The sequence below is a fragment of the Oncorhynchus gorbuscha genome, unplaced genomic scaffold (assembly GCF_021184085.1).
Source record: "Oncorhynchus gorbuscha isolate QuinsamMale2020 ecotype Even-year unplaced genomic scaffold, OgorEven_v1.0 Un_scaffold_1541, whole genome shotgun sequence".
NCBI lineage: Eukaryota > Metazoa > Chordata > Actinopteri > Salmoniformes > Salmonidae > Oncorhynchus > Oncorhynchus gorbuscha.
The window spans coordinates 86,353-111,888 of NW_025746287.1; the positions used below are offsets into that span (position 1 = coordinate 86,353).

Genomic DNA, 25,536 nt, shown 5'->3' on the forward strand with positions numbered 1-25,536 from the left:
GAGGCCTGTAATTTTCATCATAGGTACACTTCAATTATGACAGACAAAATGAGAAAAGAAATCCAGAAAATCACATTGTACGATTTTTAATGAATTTATTTGCAAATGATGGTGGAAAATAAATATTTGGTCAATAACAAAAGTTTATCTCAGTAATATACCCTTTGTTGGCAATGACAGAGGTCAAACATTTTCTGTAAGTCTTCACAAGGTTTTCACACACTGTTGCTGGTATTTTGGCCCATTCCTCCATGCAGATCTCCTCTAGAGCAGTGATGTTTTGGGGCTGTTGCTGGGCAACACGGACTTTCAACTCCCTCCAAAGATTTTCTATGGGTTTGAGATCTGGAGACTGGCTAGGCCACTCCAGGACCTTGAAATGCTTTTTACGAAGCCACTCCTTCGTTGCCCGGGCGGGGTGGTTGGGATCAGTGTCATCCTGAAAGACCCAGCCACGTTTCATCTCCAATGCCCTTGCTGATGGAAGGAGGTTTTCACTCAAAATCTCACGATACATGGCCCCATCCATTCTTTCCTTTACACGGATCAGTCGTCCTGGTCCCTTTGCAGAAAAACAGCCCCAAAGCATGATGTTTCCACCCCCATGCTTCACAGTAGGTATGGTGTTCTTTGGATGCAACTCAGCATTCTTTGTCCTCCAAACACGACGAGTTGAGTTTTAACCACAAAGTTCTATTTTGGTTTCATCTGACCATATGACATTCTCCCAATCTTCTTCTGGATCATCCAAATGCTCTCTAGCAAACTTCAGACGGGCCTGGACATGTACTGGCTTAAGCAGGGGGACACGTCTGAAACTGCAGGATTTGAGTCCCTGGCGGCGTAGTGTGTTACTGATGGTAGGCTTTGTTACTTTGGTCCCAGCTATCTGCAGGTCATTTATTAGGTCCCCCTGTGTGGTACTGGGATTTTTGCTCACCGTTCTTGTGATCATTTTGACCCCACGGGGTGAGATCTTGCGTGGAGCCCCAGATCGAGAGAGATTATCAATGGTCTTGTATGTCTTCCATTTCCTAATAATTGCTCCCACAGTTGATTTCTTCAAACCAAGCTGCTTACCTATTGCAGATTCAGTCTTCCCAGCCTGGTGCAGGTCTACAATTTTGTTTCTGGTGTCCTTTGACAGCTCTTTGGTCTTGGCCATAGTGGAGTTTGGAGTGTGACTGTTTGAGGTTGTGGACAGGTGTCTTTTATACTGATAACAAGTTCAAACAGGTGCTATAAATACAGGTAATGAGTGGAGGACAAAGGAGCCTCTTAAAGAAGTTACAGGTCTGTGAGAGCCAGAAATCGTGCTTGTTTGTAGGTGACCAAATACTTATTTTCCACCATAATTTGCAAATAAATACATGTAAAATCCTACAATGTGATTTTATGGAATTCTTTCCCTACTTTTGTCTGTCATAGTTGAAGTGAACCTGTGAGGAAAATTACAGGCCTCTCTCATCTTTTTAAGTGGGAGAACTTGCTCAATTGGTGGCTGACTAAATACTTTTTCCCCCACTGTATATGTTGGGTATTAGTGATCTACTAGACTGGTACTGTATATATAATATATGTTTATTACTACTTATAATCATGTTGCATACATTCTACTAGTATAGACTGGTCCTGTATATAATATATACCCTGGGTTACAAGCGCCATGCTCTACCAACTGAGTATAGAAGGACTACTATATGTTGGGCATTAGACTACTAGACTGGTACTGTATATATAATATATTTTGGGTATTAGTGATCTACTAGACTGGTACTGTATATATAATATATGTTGGGTATCAGTGATCTACTAGTATAGACTGGTACTGTATATATAATATATGTTGGGTATTAGTGATCTACTAGTATAGACTGGTACTGTATATATATATATGTTGGGTATTAGTGATCTGATAGTATAGACTGGTACTGTATATATAATATATGTTGGGTATTAGTGATCTACTAGTATAGACTGGTACTGTATATATAATATATGTTGGGTATTAGTGATCTACTAGTATAGACTGGTACTGTTATATAATATATGTTGGGTATTAGTGATCTACTAGACTGGTACTGTATATAATATATGTTGGGTATTAGTGATCTACTAGTATAGACTGGTACTGTATATATAATATATGTTGGGTATTAGTGATCTACTAGACTGGTACTGTATATAATATATGTTGGGTATTAGTGATCTACTAGTATAGACTGGTACTGTATATAATATATGTTGGGTATTAGTGATCTACTAGTATAGACTGGTACTGTATATAATATATGTTGGGTATTAGTGATCTACTAGTATAGACTGGTACTGTATATATAATATATGTTGGGTATTAGTGATCTACTAGTATAGACTGGTACTGTATATATAATATATGTTGGGTATTAGTGATCTACTAGTATAGACTGGTACTGTATATATAATATATGTTGGGTATTAGTGATCTACTAGTATAGACTGGTACTGTATATATAATATATGTTGGGTATTAGTGATTTACTAGTATAGACTGGTACTGTATATAATATATGTTGGGTAATAGTGATCTACTAGACTGGTACTGTATATAATATATATTGGGTATTAGTGATCTACTAGACTGGTACTGTATATAATATATATTAGTGATCTACTAGACTGGTACTGTATATATAATATATGTTGGGTATTAGTGATCTACTAGATCTACTATAATATATGTTGGGTATTAGTGACTCTACTAGTATAGACTGGTACTGTATATATAATATATGTTGGGTATTAGTGATCTACTAGTATAGACTGGTACTGTATATATAATATATGTTGGGTATTAGTGAGTGATCTACTAGACTGGTACTGTATATAATATATGTTGGGTATTAGTGATCTACTAGTATAGACTGGTACTGTATATATAATATATGTTGGGTATTAGTGATCTACTAGTATAGACTGGTACTGTATATAATATATGTTGGGTATTAGTGATCTACTAGACTGGTACTGTATATATAATATATGTTGGGTATTAGTGAGTGATCTACTAGTATAGACTGGTACTGTATATATAATATATGTTGGGTATTAGTGATCTACTAGTATAGACTGGTACTGTATATATAATATATGTTGGGTATTAGTGATCTAGTATAGACTGGTACTGTATATAAATATATGTTGGGTATTAGTGAGTGATCTACTAGTACTGGTACTGTATATATAATATATGTTGGGTATTAGTGATCTACTAGTATAGACTGGTACTGTATATATAATATATGTTGGGTATTAGTGATCTACTAGACTGGTACTGTATATATATATATGTTGGGTATTAGTGATCTACTAGTATAGACTGGTACTGTATATATAATATATGTTGGGTATTAGTGATCTACTAGTATAGACTGGTACTGTATATATAATATATGTTGGGTATTAGTGATCTACTAGTATAGACTGGTACTGTATATATAATATATGTTGGGTATTAGTGATCTACTAGTATAGACTGGTACTGTATATAATATATGTTGGGTATTAGTGAGTGATCTACTAGTATAGACTGGTACTGTATATATAATATATGTTGGGTATTAGTGATCTACTAGACTGGTACTGTATATATAATATATGTTGGGTATTAGTGATCTACTAGTATAGACTGGTACTGTATATAATATATGTTGGGTATTAGTGATCTGATCTACTAGTATAGACTGGTACTGTATATATAATATATGTTGGGTATTAGTGATGATCTACTAGTATAGACTGGTACTGTATATATAATATATGTTGGGTATTAGTGAGTGATCTACTAGTATAGACTGGTACTGTATATAATATATGTTGGGTATTAGTGAGTGATCTACTAGTATAGACTGGTACTGTATATATAATATATGTTGGGTATTAGTGATCTACTAGTATAGACTGGTACTGTATATCTAATATATGTTGGGTATTAGTGATCTACTAGTATAGACTGGTACTGTATATATAATATATGTTGGGTATTAGTGAGTGATCTACTAGTATAGACTGGTACTGTATATATAATATATGTTGGGTATTAGTGATCTACTAGACTGGTACTGTATATATAATATATGTTGGGTATTAGTGATCTACTAGACTGGTACTGTATATAATATATGTTGGGTATTAGTGATCTACTAGTATAGACTGGTACTGTATATAATATATAGCCTACGGTATTAGTGAGTGATCTACTAGTATCCAGACTGGTACTGTACACCCAAACATAGGGCACTGCGTGATCCACCTCTGGCCTGTATATAATATACTGGGTATTAGTACAGCTGATCTAGCCCAGTATAGACTGGTACTGTATATATAATATATGGTGGAACAATCTACTAGTATAGACTGGTACAGCGGATATAATATATGTTCCGGGTATTAGTGATCTACCCCACTGGTACTTTATATAATATATGTTAGGATATAATCCCTAGTATAGACCCTGTTAAGATTTAGATGCACTATTAGTGAGTGATCTACTAGTATAGACTGGTACTGTATAAGGTAATGCACCAATTTGTAAGTGAGTGATCTACTGGTAAGAGCTGGTACTGTATATAATATAAATGTAAATGATCTAAAGTGTAGACTGGTACTGTATATCTAATATATGTTGGGTATTAGTGAGTGATCTACTAGTATAGACTGGTACTGTATATAATATATGTTGGGTATTAGTGATGATCTACTAGTATAGACTGGTACTGTATATATAATATATGTTGGGTATTAGTGATCTACTAGTATAGACTGGTACTGTATATAATATATGTTGGGTATTAGTGATGATCTACTAGTATAGACTGGTACTGTATATATAATATATGTTGGGTATTAGTGAGTGATCTACTAGTACTGGTACTGTATATAATATATGTTGGGTATTAGTGTGATCTACTAGTATAGACTGGTACTGTATATATAATATATGTTGGGTATTAGTGAGTGATCTACTAGTATAGACTGGTACTGTATATAATATATGTTGGGTATTAGTGAGTGATCTACTAGTATAGACTGGTACTGTATATATAATATATGTTGGGTATTAGTGATCTACTAGTACTGGTACTGTATATAATATATGTTGGGTATTAGTGATGATCTACTAGTATAGACTGGTACTGTATATATAATATATGTTGGGTATTAGTGAGTGATCTACTAGTATAGACTGGTACTGTATATAATATATGTTGGGTATTAGTGATGATCTACTAGTATAGACTGGTACTGTATATATAATATATGTTGGGTATTAGTGAGTGATCTACTAGTATAGACTGGTACTGTATATAATATATGTTGGGTATTAGTGATCTACTAGTATAGACTGGTACTGTATATAATATATGTTGGGTATTAGTGAGTGATCTACTAGTATAGACTGGTACTGTATATAATATATGTTGGGTATTAGTGAGTGATCTACTAGTATAGACTGGTACTGTATATATAATATATGTTGGGTATTAGTGATCTACTAGACTGGTACTGTATATAATATATGTTGGGTATTAGTGAGTGATCTACTAGTATAGACTGGTACTGTATATATAATATATGTTGGGTATTAGTGAGTGATCTACTAGTATAGACTGGTACTGTATATATAATATATGTTGGGTATTAGTGATCTACTAGACTGGTACTGTATATAATATATGTTGGGTATTAGTGAGTGATCTACTAGTATAGACTGGTAATGTATATATAATATATGTTGGGTATTAGTGATCTACTAGTATAGACTGGTACTGTATATATAATATATGTTGGGTATTAGTGATCTACTAGTATAGACTGGTACTGTATATATAATATATGTTGGGTATTAGTGATGATCTACTAGTATAGACTGGTACTGTATATAAATATATGTTGGGTATTAGTGATCTACTAGTATAGACTGGTACTGTATATAATATATGTTGGGTATTAGTGATCTACTAGACTGGTACTACTAGTGATCTACTAGACTGGTACTGTATATCTAATATATGTTGGGTATTAGTGATCTACTAGACTGGTACTGTATATATAATATATGTTGGGTATTAGTGAGTGATCTACTAGTATAGACTGGTACTGTATATATAATATATGTTGGGTATTAGTGATCTACTAGACTGGTACTGTATATCTAATATATGTTGGGTATTAGTGAGTGATCTACTAGTATAGGTACTGTATATATAATATATGTTGGGTATTAGTGATCTACTAGTATAGACTGGTACTGTATATCTAATATATGTTGGGTATTAGTGATCTACTAGACTGGTACTGTATATAATATATGTTGGGCATTAGTGATCTACTAGACTGGTACTGTATATCTAATATATGTTGGGTATTAGTGATCTACTAGACTGGTACTGTATATATAATATATGTTGGGTATTAGTGAGTGATCTACTAGTATAGACTGGTACTGTATATATAATATATGTTGGGCATTAGTGATCTACTAGACTGGTACTGTATATATAATATATGTTGGGTATTAGTGATCTACTAGACTGGTACTGTATATATAATATATGTTGGGTATTAGTGAGTGATCTACTAGACTGGTACTGTATATCTAATATATGTTGGGTATTAGTGATCTACTAGTATAGACTGGTACTGTATATCTAATATATGTTGGGTATTAGTGATCTACTAGACTGGTACTGTATATCTAATATATGTTGGGTATTAGTGATCTACTAGACTGGTACTGTATATAATATATGTTGGGCATTAGTGATCTACTAGACTGGTACTGTATATAATATATGTTGGGTATTAGTGAGTGATCTACTAGTATAGACTGGTACTGTATATATAATATATGTTGGGTATTAGTGAGTGATCTACTAGTATAGACTGGTACTGTATATAATATATGTTGGGTATTAGTGAGTGATCTACTAGTATAGACTGGTACTGTATATATAATATATGTTGGGTATTAGTGAGTGATCTACTAGTATAGACTGGTACTGTATATAATATATGTTGGGTATTAGTGAGTGATCTACTAGTAAAGACTGGTACTGTATATATAATATATGTTGGGTATTAGTGAGTGATCTACTAGTATAGACTGGTACTGTATATAATATATGTTGGGTATTAGTGAGTGATCTACTAGTATAGACTGGTACTGTATATATAATATATGTTGGGTATTAGTGAGTGATCTACTAGTATAGACTGGTACTGTATATAATATATGTTGGGTATTAGTGAGTGATCTACTAGTATAGACTGGTACTGTATATATAATATATGTTGGGTATTAGTGATCTACTAGACTGGTACTGTATATAATATATGTTGGGTATTAGTGAGTGATCTACTAGTATAGACTGGTACTGTATATATAATATATGTTGGGTATTAGTGAGTGATCTACTAGTATAGACTGGTACTGTATATATAATATATGTTGGGTATTAGTGATCTACTAGACTGGTACTGTATATAATATATGTTGGGTATTAGTGAGTGATCTACTAGTATAGACTGGTACTGTATATATAATATATGTTGGGTATTAGTGAGTGATCTACTAGTATAGACTGGTACTGTATATATAATATATGTTGGGTATTAGTGATCTACTAGTATAGACTGGTACTGTATATAATATATGTTGGGTATTAGTGAGTGATCTACTAGTATAGACTGGTACTGTATATATAATATATGTTGGGTATTAGTGATCTACTAGTATAGACTGGTACTGTATATCTAATATATGTTGGGTATTAGTGATCTACTAGACTGGTACTGTATATAATATATGTTGGGCATTAGTGATCTACTAGACTGGTACTGTATATCTAATATATGTTGGGTATTAGTGATCTACTAGACTGGTACTGTATATATAATATATGTTGGGTATTAGTGAGTGATCTACTAGTATAGACTGGTACTGTATATATAATATATGTTGGGCATTAGTGATCTACTAGACTGGTACTGTATATCTAATATATGTTGGGTATTAGTGAGTGATCTACTAGTATAGACTGGTACTGTATATATAATATATGTTGGGTATTAGTGATCTACTAGTATAGACTGGTACTGTATATCTAATATATGTTGGGTATTAGTGATCTACTAGACTGGTACTGTATATAATATATGTTGGGCATTAGTGATCTACTAGACTGGTACTGTATATCTAATATATGTTGGGTATTAGTGATCTACTAGACTGGTACTGTATATATAATATATGTTGGGTATTAGTGAGTGATCTACTAGTATAGACTGGTACTGTATATATAATATATGTTGGGCATTATAGTGATCTACTAGACTGGTACTGTATATATAATATATGTTGGGTATTAGTGATCTACTAGACTGGTACTGTATATATAATATATGTTGGGTATTAGTGAGTGATCTACTAGACTGGTACTGTATATCTAATATATGTTGGGTATTAGTGATCTACTAGTATAGACTGGTACTGTATATCTAATATATGTTGGGTATTAGTGATCTACTAGACTGGTACTGTATATCTAATATATGTTGGGTATTAGTGATCTACTAGACTGGTACTGTATATCTAATATATGTTGGGTATTAGTGATCTACTAGACTGGTACTGTATATATAATATATGTTGGGTATTAGTGATCTACTAGACTGGTACTGTTTATAATATATGTTGGGTATTAGTGATCTACTAGACTGGTACTGTATATATAATATATGTTGGGTATTAGTGATCTACTAGACTGGTACTGTATATATAATATATGTTGGGTATTAGTGATCTACTAGTATAGACTGGTACTGTATATCTAATATATGTTGGGTATTAGTGAGTGATCTACTAGTATAGACTGGTACTGTATATAATATATGTTGGGTATTAGTGAGTGATCTACTAGTATATACTGGTACTGTATATATAATATATGTTTGGTATTAGTGATCTACTAGACTGGTACTGTTTAAAATATATGTTGGGTATTAGTGATCTACTAGACTGGTACTGTATATAATATATGTTGGGTATTAGTGAGTGATCTACTAGACTGGTACTGTATATCTAATATATGGTGGGTATTAGTGATCTACTAGTATAGACTGGTACTGTATATAATATATGTTGGGTATTAGTGATCTACTAGTATAGACTGGTACTGTATATAATATATGTTGGGTATTAGTGATCTACTAGTATAGACTGGTACTGTATATATAATATATGTTGGGTATTAGTGATCTACTAGACTGGTACTGTATATATAATATATGTTGGGTATTAGTGATCTACTAGTATAGACTGGTACTGTATATATAATATATGTTGGGTATTAGTGATCTACTATTATAGACTGGTACTGTATATAATATATGTTGGGTATTAGTGATCTACTAGACTGGTACTGTATATAATATATGTTGGGTATTAGTGATCTACTAGACTGGTACTGTATATAATATATGTTGGGTATTAGTGATCTACTAGACTGGTACTGTATATAATATATGTTGGGTATTAGTGAGTGATCTACTAGTATAGACTGGTACTGTATATATAATATATGTTGGGTATTAGTGATCTACTAGTATAGACTGGTACTTTATATCTAATATATGTTGGGTATTAGTGATCTACTAGACTGGTACTGTATATATAATATATGTTGGGTATTAGTGATCTACTAGTATAGACTGGTACTGTATATAATATATGTTGGGTATCAGTGAGTGATCTACTAGACTGGTACTGTATATAATATATTTTGGTTATTAGTGAGTGATCTACTAGACTGGTACTGTATATAATATATGTTGGGTATCAGTGATCTACTAGTATAGACTGGTACTGTATATATAATATATGTTGGGTATTAGTGATCTACTAGACGGGTACTGTATATAATATATGTTGGTATTAGTGATCTGCTAGTATAGACTGGTACAGTATATATAATATATGTTGGGTAATAGTGATCTACTAGTATAGACTGGTACTGTATATAATATATGTTGGGTAATAGTGATCTACTAGTATAGACTGGTACTGTTTATAATATATGTTGGGTATTAGTGATCTACTAGACTGGTACTGTATATCTAATATATGTTGGGTATTAGTGATCTACTAGTATAGACTGGTACAGTATCTATAATATATGTTGGGTAATAGTGATCTACTAGTATAGACTGGTACTGTATATAATATATGTTGGGTAATAGTGATCTACTAGTATAGACTGGTACTGTTTATAATATATGTTGGGTATTAGTGATCTACTAGACTGGTACTGTATATCTAATATATGTTGGGTATTAGTGATCTACTAGTATAGACTGGTACTGTATATCTAATATATGTTGGGTATTAGTGATCTACTAGTATAGACTGGTACTGTATATAATATATGTTGGGTAATAGTGATCTACTAGTATAGACTGGTACTGTATATAATATATGTTGGGTATTAGTGATCTACTAGTATAGACTGGTACTGTATATATAATATATGTTGGTATTAGTGATCTACTAGTATAGACTGGTACTGTATATAATATATGTTGGGTATTAGTGATCTACTAGTATAGACTGGTACTGTATATAATATATGTTGGGTATTAGTGATCTACTAGACTGGTACTGTATATCTAATATATGTTGGGTATTAGTGAGTGATCTACTAGACTGGTACTGTATATATAATATATGTTGGGTATTAGTGAGTGATCTACTAGTATAGACTGGTACTGAATATAATATATGTTGGGTATTAGTGATCTACTAGACTGGTACTGTACATCTAATATATGTTGGGTATTAGTGATCTACTAGTATAGACTGGTACTGTATATATAATATATGGTGGGTATTAGTGATCTACTAGTATAGACTGGTACTGTATATCTAATATATGTTGGGTATTAGTGATCTACTAGTATAGACTGGTACTGTATATCTAATATATGTTGGGTATTAGTGATCTACTAGTATAGACTGGTACTGTATATCTAATATATGTTGGGTATTAGTGATCTACTAGTATAGACTGGTACTGTATATCTAATATATGTTGGGTATTAGTGATCTACTAGTATAGACTGGTACTGTATATAATATATGTTGGGTATTAGTGAGTGATCTACTAGACTGGTACTGTATATCTAATATATGTTGGGTATTAGTGAGCGATCTACTAGACTGGTACTGTATATAATATATGTTGGGTATTAGTGATCTACTAGACTGGTACTGTATATATAATATATGTTGGGTATTAGTGATCTACTAGACTGGTACTGTATATAATATATGTTGGGTATTAGTGATCTACTAGTATAGACTGGTACTGTATCTAATATATGTTGGGTATTAGTGATCTACTAGTATAGACTGGTACTGTATATAATATATGTTGGGTATTAGTGATCTACTAGTATAGACTGGTACTGTATATAATATATGTTGGGTATTAGTGAGTGATCTACTAGTATAGACTGGTACTGTATATAATATATGTTGGGTATTAGTGATCTACTAGTATAGACTGGTACTGTATATAATATATGTTGGGTATTAGTGATCTACTAGACTGGTACTGTATATATAATATATGTTGGGTATTGGTGATCTACTAGTATAGACTGGTACGGTATATAATATATGTTGGGTATTAGTGAGTGATCTACTAGTATAGACTGGTACTGTATATCTAATATATGTTGGGTATTAGTGATCTACTAGTATAGACTGGTACTGTATATAATATATGTTGGGTATTAGTGATCTACTAGTATAGACTGGTACTGTATATATAATATATGTTGGGTATTAGTGATCTACTAGTATAGACTGGTACTGTATATAATATATGTTGGGTATTAGTGATCTACTAGACTGGTAATGTATATAATATATGTTGGGTAATAGTGAGTGATCTACTAGACTGGTACTGTATATATAATATATGTTGGGTATTAGTGAGTGATCTACTAGTATAGACTGGTACTGTATATATAATATATGTTGGGTATTAGTGATCTACTAGACTGGTACTGTATATATAATATATGTTGGGTTTTAGTGAGTGATCTACTAGTATAGACTGGTACTGTATATATAATATATGTTGGGTATTAGTGATCTACTAGTATAGACTGGTACTGTATATATAATATATGTTGGGTATTAGTGAGTGATCTACTAGACTGGTACTGTATATATAATATATGTTGGGTATTAGTGAGTGATCTACTAGACTGGTACTGTATATATAATATATGTTGGGTATTAGTGATCTACTAGTATAGACTGGTACTGTATATATAATATATGTTGGGTATTAGTGATCTACTAGACTGGTACTGTATATATAATATATGTTGGGTATTAGTGATCTACTAGTATAGACTGGTACTATATATATAATATATGTTGGGTATTAGTGATCTACTAGTATAGACTGGTACTGTATATATAATATATGTTGTGTATTAGTGATCTACTAGTATAGACTGGTACTGTATATATAATATATGTTGGGTATTAGTGATCTACTAGTATAGACTGGTACTGTATATAATATATGTTGGGTATTAGTGATCTACTAGTATAGACTGGTACTGTATATCTAATATATGGTGGGTATTAGTGATCTACTGGACTGGTACTGTATATATAATATATGGTGGGTATTAGTGATCTACTAGTATAGACTGGTACTGTATATAATATATGTTGGGTATTAGTGATCTACTAGTATAGACTGGTACTGTATATATAATATATGGTGGGTATTAGTGATCTACTAGTATAGACTGGTACTGTATATTTAATATATGTTGGGTATTAGTGATCTACTAGACTGGTACTGTATATAATATATGTTGGGTATTAGTGATCTACTAGTATAGACTGGTACTGTATATCTAATATATGTTGGGTATTAGTGATCTACTAGTATAGACTGCTACTGTATATCTAATATATGTTGGGTATTAGTGATTACTAGTATAGACTGGTACTGTATATCTAATATATGTTGGTTATTAGTGAGTGATCGACTAGTATAGACTGGTACTGTATATCTAATATATGTTGGGTATTAGTGAGGGATCGACTAGTATAGACTGGTACTGTATATCTAATATATGTTGGGTATTAGTGATCTACTAGACTGGTACTGTATATAATATATGTTGGGTATTAGTGATCTACTAGTATAGACTGGGTATTAGTGATCTACTAGTATAGCCTACGGACTGTGATATGGCACCTCAGTACCTCCAGGCTCTGATCAGGCCCTACACCCAAACAAGGGCACTGCGTTCATCCACCTCTGGCCTGCTCGCCTCCCTACCACTGAGGAAGTACAGCTCCCGCTCAGCCCAGTCAAAACTGTTCGCTGCTCTGGCCCCCCAATGGTGGAACAAACTCCCTCACGACGCCAGCGCCAGGACAGCGGAGTCAATCACCACCTTCCGGAGACACCTGAAACCCCACCTCTTTAAGGAATACCTAGGATAGGATAAGTAATCCCTCTCACCCCCCTTTAAGATTTAGATGCACTATTGTAAGTGACTGTTCCACTGGATGTCATAAGGTGAATGCACCAATTTGATAGTGATCTGGATAAGAAATGCGTACTGTATATGACTATAAATGTAAATGTAAATACTGTATATCTAATATATGTTGGGTATTAGTGAGTGATCTACTAGTATAGACTGGTACTGTATATATAATATATGTTGGGTATTAGTGATCTACTAGTATAGACTGGTACTGTATATATAATATATGTTGGGTATTAGTGAGTGATCTACTAGACTGGTACTGTATATAATATATGTTGGGTATTAGTGATCTACTAGACTGGTACTGTATATATAATATATGTTGGGTATTAGTGATCTACTAGACTGGTACTGTATATAATATATGTTGGGTATTAGTGATCTACTAGACTGGTACTGTATATATAATATATGTTGGGTATTAGTGAGTGATCTACTAGACTGGTACTGTATATAATATATGTTTGGTATTAGTGATCTAATAGACTGGTACTGTATATAATATATGTTGGGTATTAGTGATCTACTAGACTGGTACTGTATATAATATATGTTGGGTATTAGTGATCTACTAGTATAGACTGGTACTGTATATCTAATATATGTTGGGTATTGGTGAGTGATCTACTAGACTGGTACTGTATATCTAATATATGTTGGGTATTAGTGATCTACTAGACTGGTACTGTATATATAATATATGTTGGGTATTAGTGATCTACTAGACTGGTACTGTATATAATATATGTTGGGTATTAGTGATCTACTAGACTGGTACTGTATATATAATATATGTTGGGTATTAGTGAGTGATCTACTAGACTGGTACTGTATATAATATATGTTTGGTATTAGTGATCTAATAGACTGGTACTGTATATAATATATGTTGGGTATTAGTGATCTACTAGACTGGTACTGTATATAATATATGTTGGGTATTAGTGATCTACTAGTATAGACTGGTACTGTATATCTAATATATGTTGGGTATTAGTGAGTGATCTACTAGACTGGTACTGTATATAATATATGTTGGGTATTAGTGATCTACTAGACTGGTACTGTATATATAATATATGTTGGGTATTAGTGATCTACTAGACTGGTACTGTATATAATATATGTTGGGTATTAGTGATCTACTAGACTGGTACTGTATATATAATATATGTTGGGTATTAGTGAGTGATCTACTAGACTGGTACTGTATATAATATATGTTTGGTATTAGTGATCTAATAGACTGGTACTGTATATAATATATGTTGGGTATTAGTGATCTACTAGACTGGTACTGTATATAATATATGTTGGGTATTAGTGATCTACTAGTATAGACTGGTACTGTATATCTAATATATGTTGGGTATTGGTGAGTGATCTACTAGACTGGTACTGTATATCTAATATATGTTGGGTATTAGTGATCTACTAGACTGGTACTGTATATATAATATATGTTGGGTATTAGTGAGTGATCTACTAGTATAGACTGGTACTGTATATATAATATATGTTGGGTATTAGTGAGTGATCTACTAGTATAGACTGGTACTGTATATATAATATATGTTGGGTATTAGTGAGTGATCTACTAGTATAGACTGGTACTGTATATAATATATGTTGGGTATTAGTGAGTGATCTACTAGTATAGACTGGTACTGTATATAATATATGTTGGGTATTAGTGAGTGATCTACTAGTATAGACTGGTACTGTATATTTAATATATGTTGGGTATTAGTGAATGATCTACTAGTATAGACTGGTACTGTATATATAATATATGTTGGGTATTAGTGAGGGATCGACTAGTATAGACTAGTACTGTATATATAATATATTTTAGGTATTAGTGAGTGATCTACTAGTATAGACTGGTACTGTATATAATATATACTGGTTATTAGTGAGTGATCTACTAGACTGGTACTGTATATAATATATGTTGGGTATTAGTGATCTACTAGACTGGTACTGTATATATAATATATGTTGGGTATTAGTGATCTACTAGACTGGTACTGTATATAATATATGTTGGGTATTAGTGATCTACTAGTATAGACTTGTACTGTATATATAATATATGTTGGGTATTAGTGAGTGATCTACTAGACTGGTACTGTATATAATATATGTTGGGTATTAGTGATCTACTAGACTGGTACTGTATATATAATATATGTTGGGTGATCTACTGATCTACTAGACTGGTACTGTATATAATATATGTTGGGTATTAGTGATCTACTAGACTGGTACTGTATATATAATATATGTTAGGTATTAGTGAGTGATCTACTAGACTGGTACTGTATATAATATATGTTTGGTATTAGTGATCTAATAGACTGGTACTGTATATAATATGTGTTGGGTATTAGTGATCTACTAGACTGGTACTGTATATAATATATGTTGGGTATTAGTGATCTACTAGTATAGACTGGTACTGTATATCTAATATATGTTGGGTATTGGTGAGTGATCTACTAGACTGGTACTGTATATCTAATATATGTTGGGTATTAGTGATCTACTAGACTGGTACTGTATATATAATATATGTTGGGTATTAGTGATCTACTAGACTGGTACTGTATATAATATATGTTGGGTATTAGTGATCTACTAGACTGGTACTGTATATATAATATATGTTGGGTATTAGTGAGTGATCTACTAGACTGGTACTGTATATAATATATGTTTGGTATTAGTGATCTAATAGACTGGTACTGTATATAATATATGTTGGGTATTAGTGATCTACTAGACTGGTACTGTATATAATATATGTTGGGTATCAGTGAGTGATCTACTAGTATAGACTGGTACTGTATATATAATATATGTTGGGTATTAGTGAGTGATCTACTAGTATAGACTGGTACTGTATATAATATATGTTGGGTATTAGTGAGTGATCTACTAGTATAGACTGGTACTGTATATAATATATGTTGGGTATTAGTGATCTACTAGTATAGACTGGTACTGTATATATAATATATGTTGGGTATTAGTGATCTACTAGACTGGTACTGTATATATAATATATGTTGGGTATTAGTGATCTACTAGTATAGACTGGTACTATATATATAATATATGTTGGGTATTAGTGATCTACTAGTATAGACTGGTACTGTATATATAATATATGTTGTGTATTAGTGATCTACTAGTATAGACTGGTACTGTATATATAATATATGTTGGGTATTAGTGATCTACTAGTATAGACTTGTACTGTATATATAATATATGTTGGGTATTAGTGAGTGATCTACTAGACTGGTACTGTATATAATATATGTTGGGTATTAGTGATCTACTAGACTGGTACTGTATATATAATATATGTTGGGTATTAGTGATCTACTAGACTGGTACTGTATATAATATATGTTGGGTATTAGTGATCTACTAGACTGGTACTGTATATATAATATATGTTAGGTATTAGTGAGTGATCTACTAGACTGGTACTGTATATAATATATGTTTGGTATTAGTGATCTAATAGACTGGTACTGTATATAATATATGTTGGGTATTAGTGATCTACTAGTATAGACTGGTACTGTATATCTAATATATGTTGGGTATTGGTGAGTGATCTACTAGACTGGTACTGTATATCTAATATATGTTGGGTATTAGTGATCTACTAGACTGGTACTGTATATATAATATATGTTGGGTATTAGTGATCTACTAGACTGGTACTGTATATAATATATGTTGGGTATTAGTGATCTACTAGACTGGTACTGTATATATAATATATGTTGGGTATTAGTGAGTGATCTACTAGACTGGTACTGTATATAATATATGTTTGGTATTAGTGATCTAATAGACTGGTACTGTATATAATATATGTTGGGTATTAGTGATCTACTAGACTGGTACTGTATATAATATATGTTGGGTATCAGTGAGTGATCTACTAGTATAGACTGGTACTGTATATATAATATATGTTGGGTATTAGTGAGTGATCTACTAGTATAGACTGGTACTGTATATAATATATGTTGGGTATTAGTGAGTGATCTACTAGTATAGACTGGTACTGTATATAATATATGTTGGGTATTAGTGATCTACTAGTATAGACTGGTACTGTATATATAATATATGTTGGGTATTAGTGATCTACTAGACTGGTACTGTATATATAATATATGTTGGGTATTAGTGATCTACTAGTATAGACTGGTACTATATATATAATATATGTTGGGTATTAGTGATCTACTAGTATAGACTGGTACTGTATATATAATATATGTTGTGTATTAGTGATCTACTAGTATAGACTGGTACTGTATATATAATATATGTTGGTTATTAGTGATCTACTAGTATAGACTGGTACTGTATATAATATATGTTGGGTATTAGTGATCTACTAGTATAGACTGGTACTGTATATCTAATATATGGTGGGTATTAGTGATCTACTGGACTGGTACTGTATATATAATATATGGTGGGTATTAGTGATCTACTAGTATAGACTGGTACTGTATATAATATATGTTGGGTATTAGTGATCTACTAGTATAGACTGGTACTGTATATATAATATATGGTGGGTATTAGTGATCTACTAGTATAGACTGGTACTGTATATCTAATATATGTTGGGTATTAGTGATCTACTAGACTGGTACTGTATATAATATATGTTGGGTATTAGTGATCTACTAGTATAGACTGGTACTGTATATCTAATATATGTTGGGTATTAGTGATCTACTAGACTGGTACTGTATATATATATATATGTTGACTGGTATTAGTGATCTACTAGACTGGTACTGTATATATAATATATGTTGGGTATTAGTGAGTGATCTACTAGACTGGTACTGTATATAATATATGTTTGGTATTAGTGATCTAATAGACTGGTACTGTATATAATATATGTTGGGTATTAGTGATCTACTAGACTGGTACTGTATATAATATATGTTGGGTATTAGTGAGTGATCTACTAGTATAGACTGGTACTGTATATATAATATATGTTGGGTATTAGTGAGTGATCTACTAGTATAGACTGGTACTGTATATAATATATGTTGGGTATTAGTGAGTGATCTACTAGTATAGACTGGTACTGTATATAATATATGTTGGGTATTAGTGAGTGATCTACTAGTATAGACTGGTACTGTATATAATATATGTTGGGTATTAGTGAGTGATCTACTAGTATAGACTGGTACTGTATATAATATATGTTGGGTATTAGTGATCTACTAGACTGGTACTGTATATATAATATATGTTGGGTATTAGTGATCTACTAGTATAGACTGGTACTGTATATAATATATGTTGGGTATTAGTGATCTACTAGTATAGACTGGTACTGTATATCTAATATATGGTGGGTATTAGTGATCTACTGGACTGGTACTGTATATATAATATATGGTGGGTATTAGTGATCTACTAGTATAGACTGGTACTGTATATAATATATGTTGGGTATTAGTGATCTACTAGTATAGACTGGTACTGTATATATAATATATGGTGGGTATTAGTGATCTACTAGTATAGACTGGTACTGTATATCTAATATATGTTGGGTATTAGTGATCTACTAGACTGGTACTGTATATAATATATGTTGGGTATTAGTGATACTAGTATAGACTGGTACTACTAGTATAGACTGGTACTGTATATATAATATATGTTGGGTATTAGTGATGATCTACTAGACTGGTACTGTATATAATATATGTTGGGTATTAGTGATCTACTAGACTGGTACTGTATATATAATATATGTTGGGTATTAGTGATCTACTAGACTGGTACTGTATATAATATATGTTGGGTATTAGTGATCTACTAGACTGGTACTGTATATATAATATATGTTTAGTATTAGTGAGTGATCTACTAGACTGGTACTGTATATAATATATGTTTGGTATTAGTGATCTAATAGACTGGTACTGTATATAATATATGTTGGGTATTAGTGATCTACTAGTATAGACTGGTACTGTATATAATATATGTTGGGTATTAGTGATCTACTAGACTGGTACTGTATATCTAATATATGTTGGGTATTAGTGATCTACTAGACTGGTACTGTATATATAATATATGTTGGGTATTAGTGATCTACTAGACTGGTACTGTATATAATATATGTTGGGTATTAGTGATCTACTAGACTGGTACTGTATATATAATATATGTTGGGTATTAGTGAGTGATCTACTAGACTGGTACTGTATATAATATATGTTTGGTATTAGTGATCTAATAGACTGGTACTGTATATAATATATGTTGGGTATTAGTGATCTACTAGACTGGTACTGTATATAATATATGTTGGGTATTAGTGAGTGATCTACTAGTATAGACTGGTACTGTATATAATATATGTTGGGTATTAGTGAGTGATCTACTAGTATAGACTGGTACTGTATATATAATATATGTTGGGTATTAGTGAGTGATCTACTAGTATAGACTGGTACTGTATATAATATATGTTGGGTATTAGTGATCTACTAGTATAGACTGGTACTGTATATATAATATATGTTGGGTATTAGTGATCTACTAGTATAGACTGTATATATAATATATGTTGGGTATTAGTGAGTGATCTACTAGTATAGACTGGTACTGTATATATAATATATGTTGGGTATTAGTGATCTACTAGTATAGACTGGTACTGTATATATAATATATGTTGGGTATTAGTGATCTACTAGTATAGACTGGTACTGTATATATAATATATGTTGGGTATTAGTGATCTACTAGTATAGACTGGTACTGTATATAATATATGTTGGGTATTAGTGATCTACTAGTATAGACTGGTACTGTATATCTAATATATGTTGGGTATTAGTGATCTACTAGTATAGACTGGTACTGTATATATAATATATGTTGGGTATTAGTGATCTACTAGTATAGACTGGTACTGTATATAATATATGTTGGGTATTAGTGATCTACTAGTATAGACTGGTACTGTATATATAATATATGTTGGGTATTAGTGATCTATCTACTAGTATAGACTGGTACTGTATATATAATATATGTTGGGTATTAGTGATCTACTAGACTGGTACTGTATATATAATATATGTTGGGTATTAGTGATGATCTACTAGTATAGACTGGTACTGTATATCTAATATATGTTGGGTATTAGTGATCTACTAGACTGGTACTGTATATATAATATATGTTGGGTATTAGTGATCTACTAGACTGGTACTGTATATAATATATGTTGGTAGATCTACTAGACTGGTACTGTATATATAATATATGTTGGGTATTAGTGATCTACTAGTACTGGTACTGTATATAATATATGTTGGGTATTAGTGGTACTCTAATATAGACTGGACTGTATATATAATATATGTTGGGTATTAGTGATCTACTAGATAGACTGGTACTGTATATAATATATGTTGGGTATTAGTGAGTGATCTACTAGTATAGACTGGTACTGTATATATAATATATGTTGGGTATTAGGATCTACTAGTATAGACTGGTACTGTACTGTATATAATATATGTTGGGTATTATATGTGGGTATTAGTGATCTACTAGTATAGACTGGTACTGTATATAATATATGTTGGGTATTAGTGAGTGATCTACTAGTATAGACTCTGTATATAAATACTGTATATATAATATATGTTGGGTATTAGTGAGTGATCTACTAGTATAGACTGGTACTGTATATATAATATATGTTGGGTATTAGTGAGTGATCTACTAGTATAGACTGGTACTGTATATAATATATGTTGGGTATTAGTGAGTGATCTACTAGACTGGTACTGTATATAATATATGTTGGGTATTAGTGAGTGATCTACTAGTATAGACTGGTACTGTATATATGAATATATGTTGGGTATTAGTGAGTGATCTACTAGTATAGACTGGTACTGTATATATAATATATGTACCATGAGTGAGTGATCTACTAGTATAGACTGGTACTGTATATAATATATGTTGGGTATTAGTGATCTACTAGTATAGACTGGTACTGTATATAAATATATGTTGGGTATTAGTGATCTAATACTAGACTGGTACTGTATATAAATATATGTTGGGTATTAGTGAGTGATCTACTAGACTGGTACTGTATATAATATATGTTGGGTATTAGTGATCTACTATTATAGACTGGTACTGTATTTGGGTATTAGTGATCTGATCTACTAGACTGGTACTGTATATAATATATGTTGGGTATTAGTGATCTACTAGTATAGACTGGTACTGTATATATAATATATGTTGGGTATTAGTGAGTGATCTACTAGATAGACTGGTACTGTATATAATATATGTTTGGTATTAGTGATCTAATAGACTGGTACTGTATATATAATATATGTTGGGTATTAGTGATCTACTAGTATAGACTGGTACTGTATATCTAATATATGTTGGGTATTAGTGATCTACTAGTATAGACTGGTACTGTATATAATATATGTTGGGTATTAGTGAGTGATCGACTAGTATAGACTGGTACTGTATATATAATATATGTTGGGTATTTGTGATCTACTAGGGTATTAGTGTATATACTGCTGTATATATAATATATGTTGGGTACTGTATATATATATATGTTGGGTATTAGTGAGTGATCGACTAGTATAGACTGGTACTGTATATATAATATATGTTGACTGGTACTGTATATATAGACTGGTACTGTATATATAATATATGTTGGGTATTAGTGAGTGATCGACTAGTATAGACGGCATGTTGATTGAAACTCAAACCTAAATAATTCCTAGTTTCACAAAACATTGTTCCCAATTAACCCTGTATGATCTCTGTGACCCCTACCCCTGACCCCAGGCATGGACCTTTCGGCCAATCAGGACGAGGAGGGTGACCAGGAAGTGTTCCAGGTGGAGATGAGTCGTGAGACAGGAAACAGGAAGTGTGCGTTCCGCACTGCTGCAGGGAAGTACTGGACCCTCACCTCCACCGGAGGACTGCAGTGTACCGCCTCCACTAAGTAATACACTACACACACTATACACTACACACACTACACACTATACACTACACACACTATACACTATACACTACACACACTATACACACTATACACACTATACACACTATACACTACACACACTATACACACTATACACACTACACACTACACACACTATACACACTATACACACTTTACACACTATACACTATACACACACTGTACACTATACACACTACACACACTATACACACTATACACACTATACACTATACACACTACACACACTACACACTACACACTATACACACTATACACACTATACACACTATACACACTATACACACTACACACACTATACACACTATACACACTACACACTACTATACACTACACACTAATACACATACACTATACACACTTACACACTATACACTATACACACTGTACACTATATACACACTACACACTATACACACTATACACACTATACACTATACACACTATACACACTACACACACTACACACACTACACACTACACACACTACACACACTACACACTACACACTATACACACACTATACACACTATACACTATACACACACTGTACACTATACACACTACACACACTATACACACTATACACACTATACACTATACACACTATACACACTACACACACTACACACACTACACACTACACACACTATACACACTATACACACACTATACACACTATACACACACTATACACACTATACACACTATACACACACTATACACACTATACACACTACACACTATACACTATACACACTACACACTACACACTACACACTACACACTACACACTACACACTACACACTATACACTATACACACTACACACACTACACACACTATACAGACACTATACACTCTACACACTACACACACTACACACTACACACACTATACACTACACACACTACACACTACACATACTACACACTATACACACTACACACACTACACACTATACACACTATACACACTACACACTATACACACTACACACTACACACTATACACACTATACACACTACACACACTACACACTACACACACTACACACACTACACACTATACACACTATACACACTATACACACTATACACACTACACACACTATACACACTATACACACTACACACACTACACACTACACACACTATACACACTACACACACTATACACGCTACACACACTACACACTACACACACTATACACACTATACACACTACACACACTATACACACTATACACACTACACACTATACACACTATACACACACACTACACACTATACACTATACACTACACTATACACTACACACACTATACACACTACACACACTATACACACTATACACACTACACACTATACACACTACACACTACTACACACACACTACACACTATACACACTACACACTACACACTATACACACAAACACACACACACATACACACACACTATACACACACACACACACACACTACACACTACACACACTACACACACACACACACACACACACACACACACACACTATACACACTACACACACTATACACACTATACACACTATACACACACACACACACTATACACACTATACACACTATACACACTATACACACTATACACTACACACTACACACACACACACTATACACACTACACTACAATACACACTATACACACTATACACACACACTACTACACACACTACACACACTATACACTACACACTATACACACTACACACTATACACACTACACACACTACACACTACACACACACACTACACACACACTACACACACTATACACTATACACACTATACACACTATACACACTATACACACTACACTACACATACACACACTATACACACTACACACTACACACACTATACACACTACACACACTATACACACTATACACACTATACACACTATACACACTACACACTACACACTATACACACTATACACACTATACACACTATACACACTATACACTACACACTGTACACTGTACATTATACACACACACTATGTGTACACACTTGTGTGTGTGTGTGTGTGTGTGTGTGTGTGTGTGTGTGTGTGTGTGTGTGTGTGTGTGTGTGTGTGTGTGTGTGTGTGTGTGTGTGTGTGTGTGTGTGTGTGTGTGTGTGTGTGTGTGTGTGTGTGTGTGTGTGTGTAGGTCATCTAACAGTCATTTTGATCTGGAGTGGTGTGAGGGGAAGGTTTCTCTCAAAGCCTCTAATGGGAAATACGTGTGTGTGTGTTGTGTGTGTGTGTGTGTGTGTGTGTGTGTGTGTGTGTGTGTGTGTGTGTGTGTGTGTGTGTGTGTGTGTGTGTGTGTGTGTGTGTGTGTGTGTGTGTGTGTGTGTGTGTAGGTCATCTAACAGTCATTTTGATCTGGAGTGGTGTGAGGGGAAGGTTTCTCTCAAAGCCTCTAATGGGAAATACGTTGCCGCCAAGAGGAACGGACAGCTAGCTGCTACCGTCGACAACGCAGGTTAGTCTGTCACCGTGGATACCGTTACCGTAACCGTGACGATACGTGCTGTAACTATGGCCGCAGCGGCCAGTGAATCTTATCGTTTGCAGAGTATTCCTTATTATTGAAATATCTGTCAATTAATCAATCAACTAACTGATCGAGACAGAAACCTATTCATTAACTTATCAAACGATCAGCTAATCAAATCAAATCAAATCAAAATTATTTATATAGCCCTTCGTACATCAGCTGATATCTCAAAG

The 25,536-nt window shown here is 32.9% G+C and overlaps 1 protein-coding gene across 2 annotated transcripts in view; it reads left to right on the forward strand.

Moving 5' to 3' along the window:
• The window catches only part of LOC124023201 (fascin-like), a 42,507-nt gene that overhangs the window by 15,583 nt on the left and 1,388 nt on the right, over positions 1-25,536 (forward strand). For both annotated transcript variants that reach the window (XM_046337735.1, XM_046337736.1), the window contains 2 exons: positions 22,567-22,729; positions 25,167-25,288. In XM_046337735.1, coding sequence (XP_046193691.1) covers positions 22,567-22,729; positions 25,167-25,288 — 285 coding nt within the window. The remainder of the gene's footprint in view (positions 1-22,566; positions 22,730-25,166; positions 25,289-25,536) is intronic.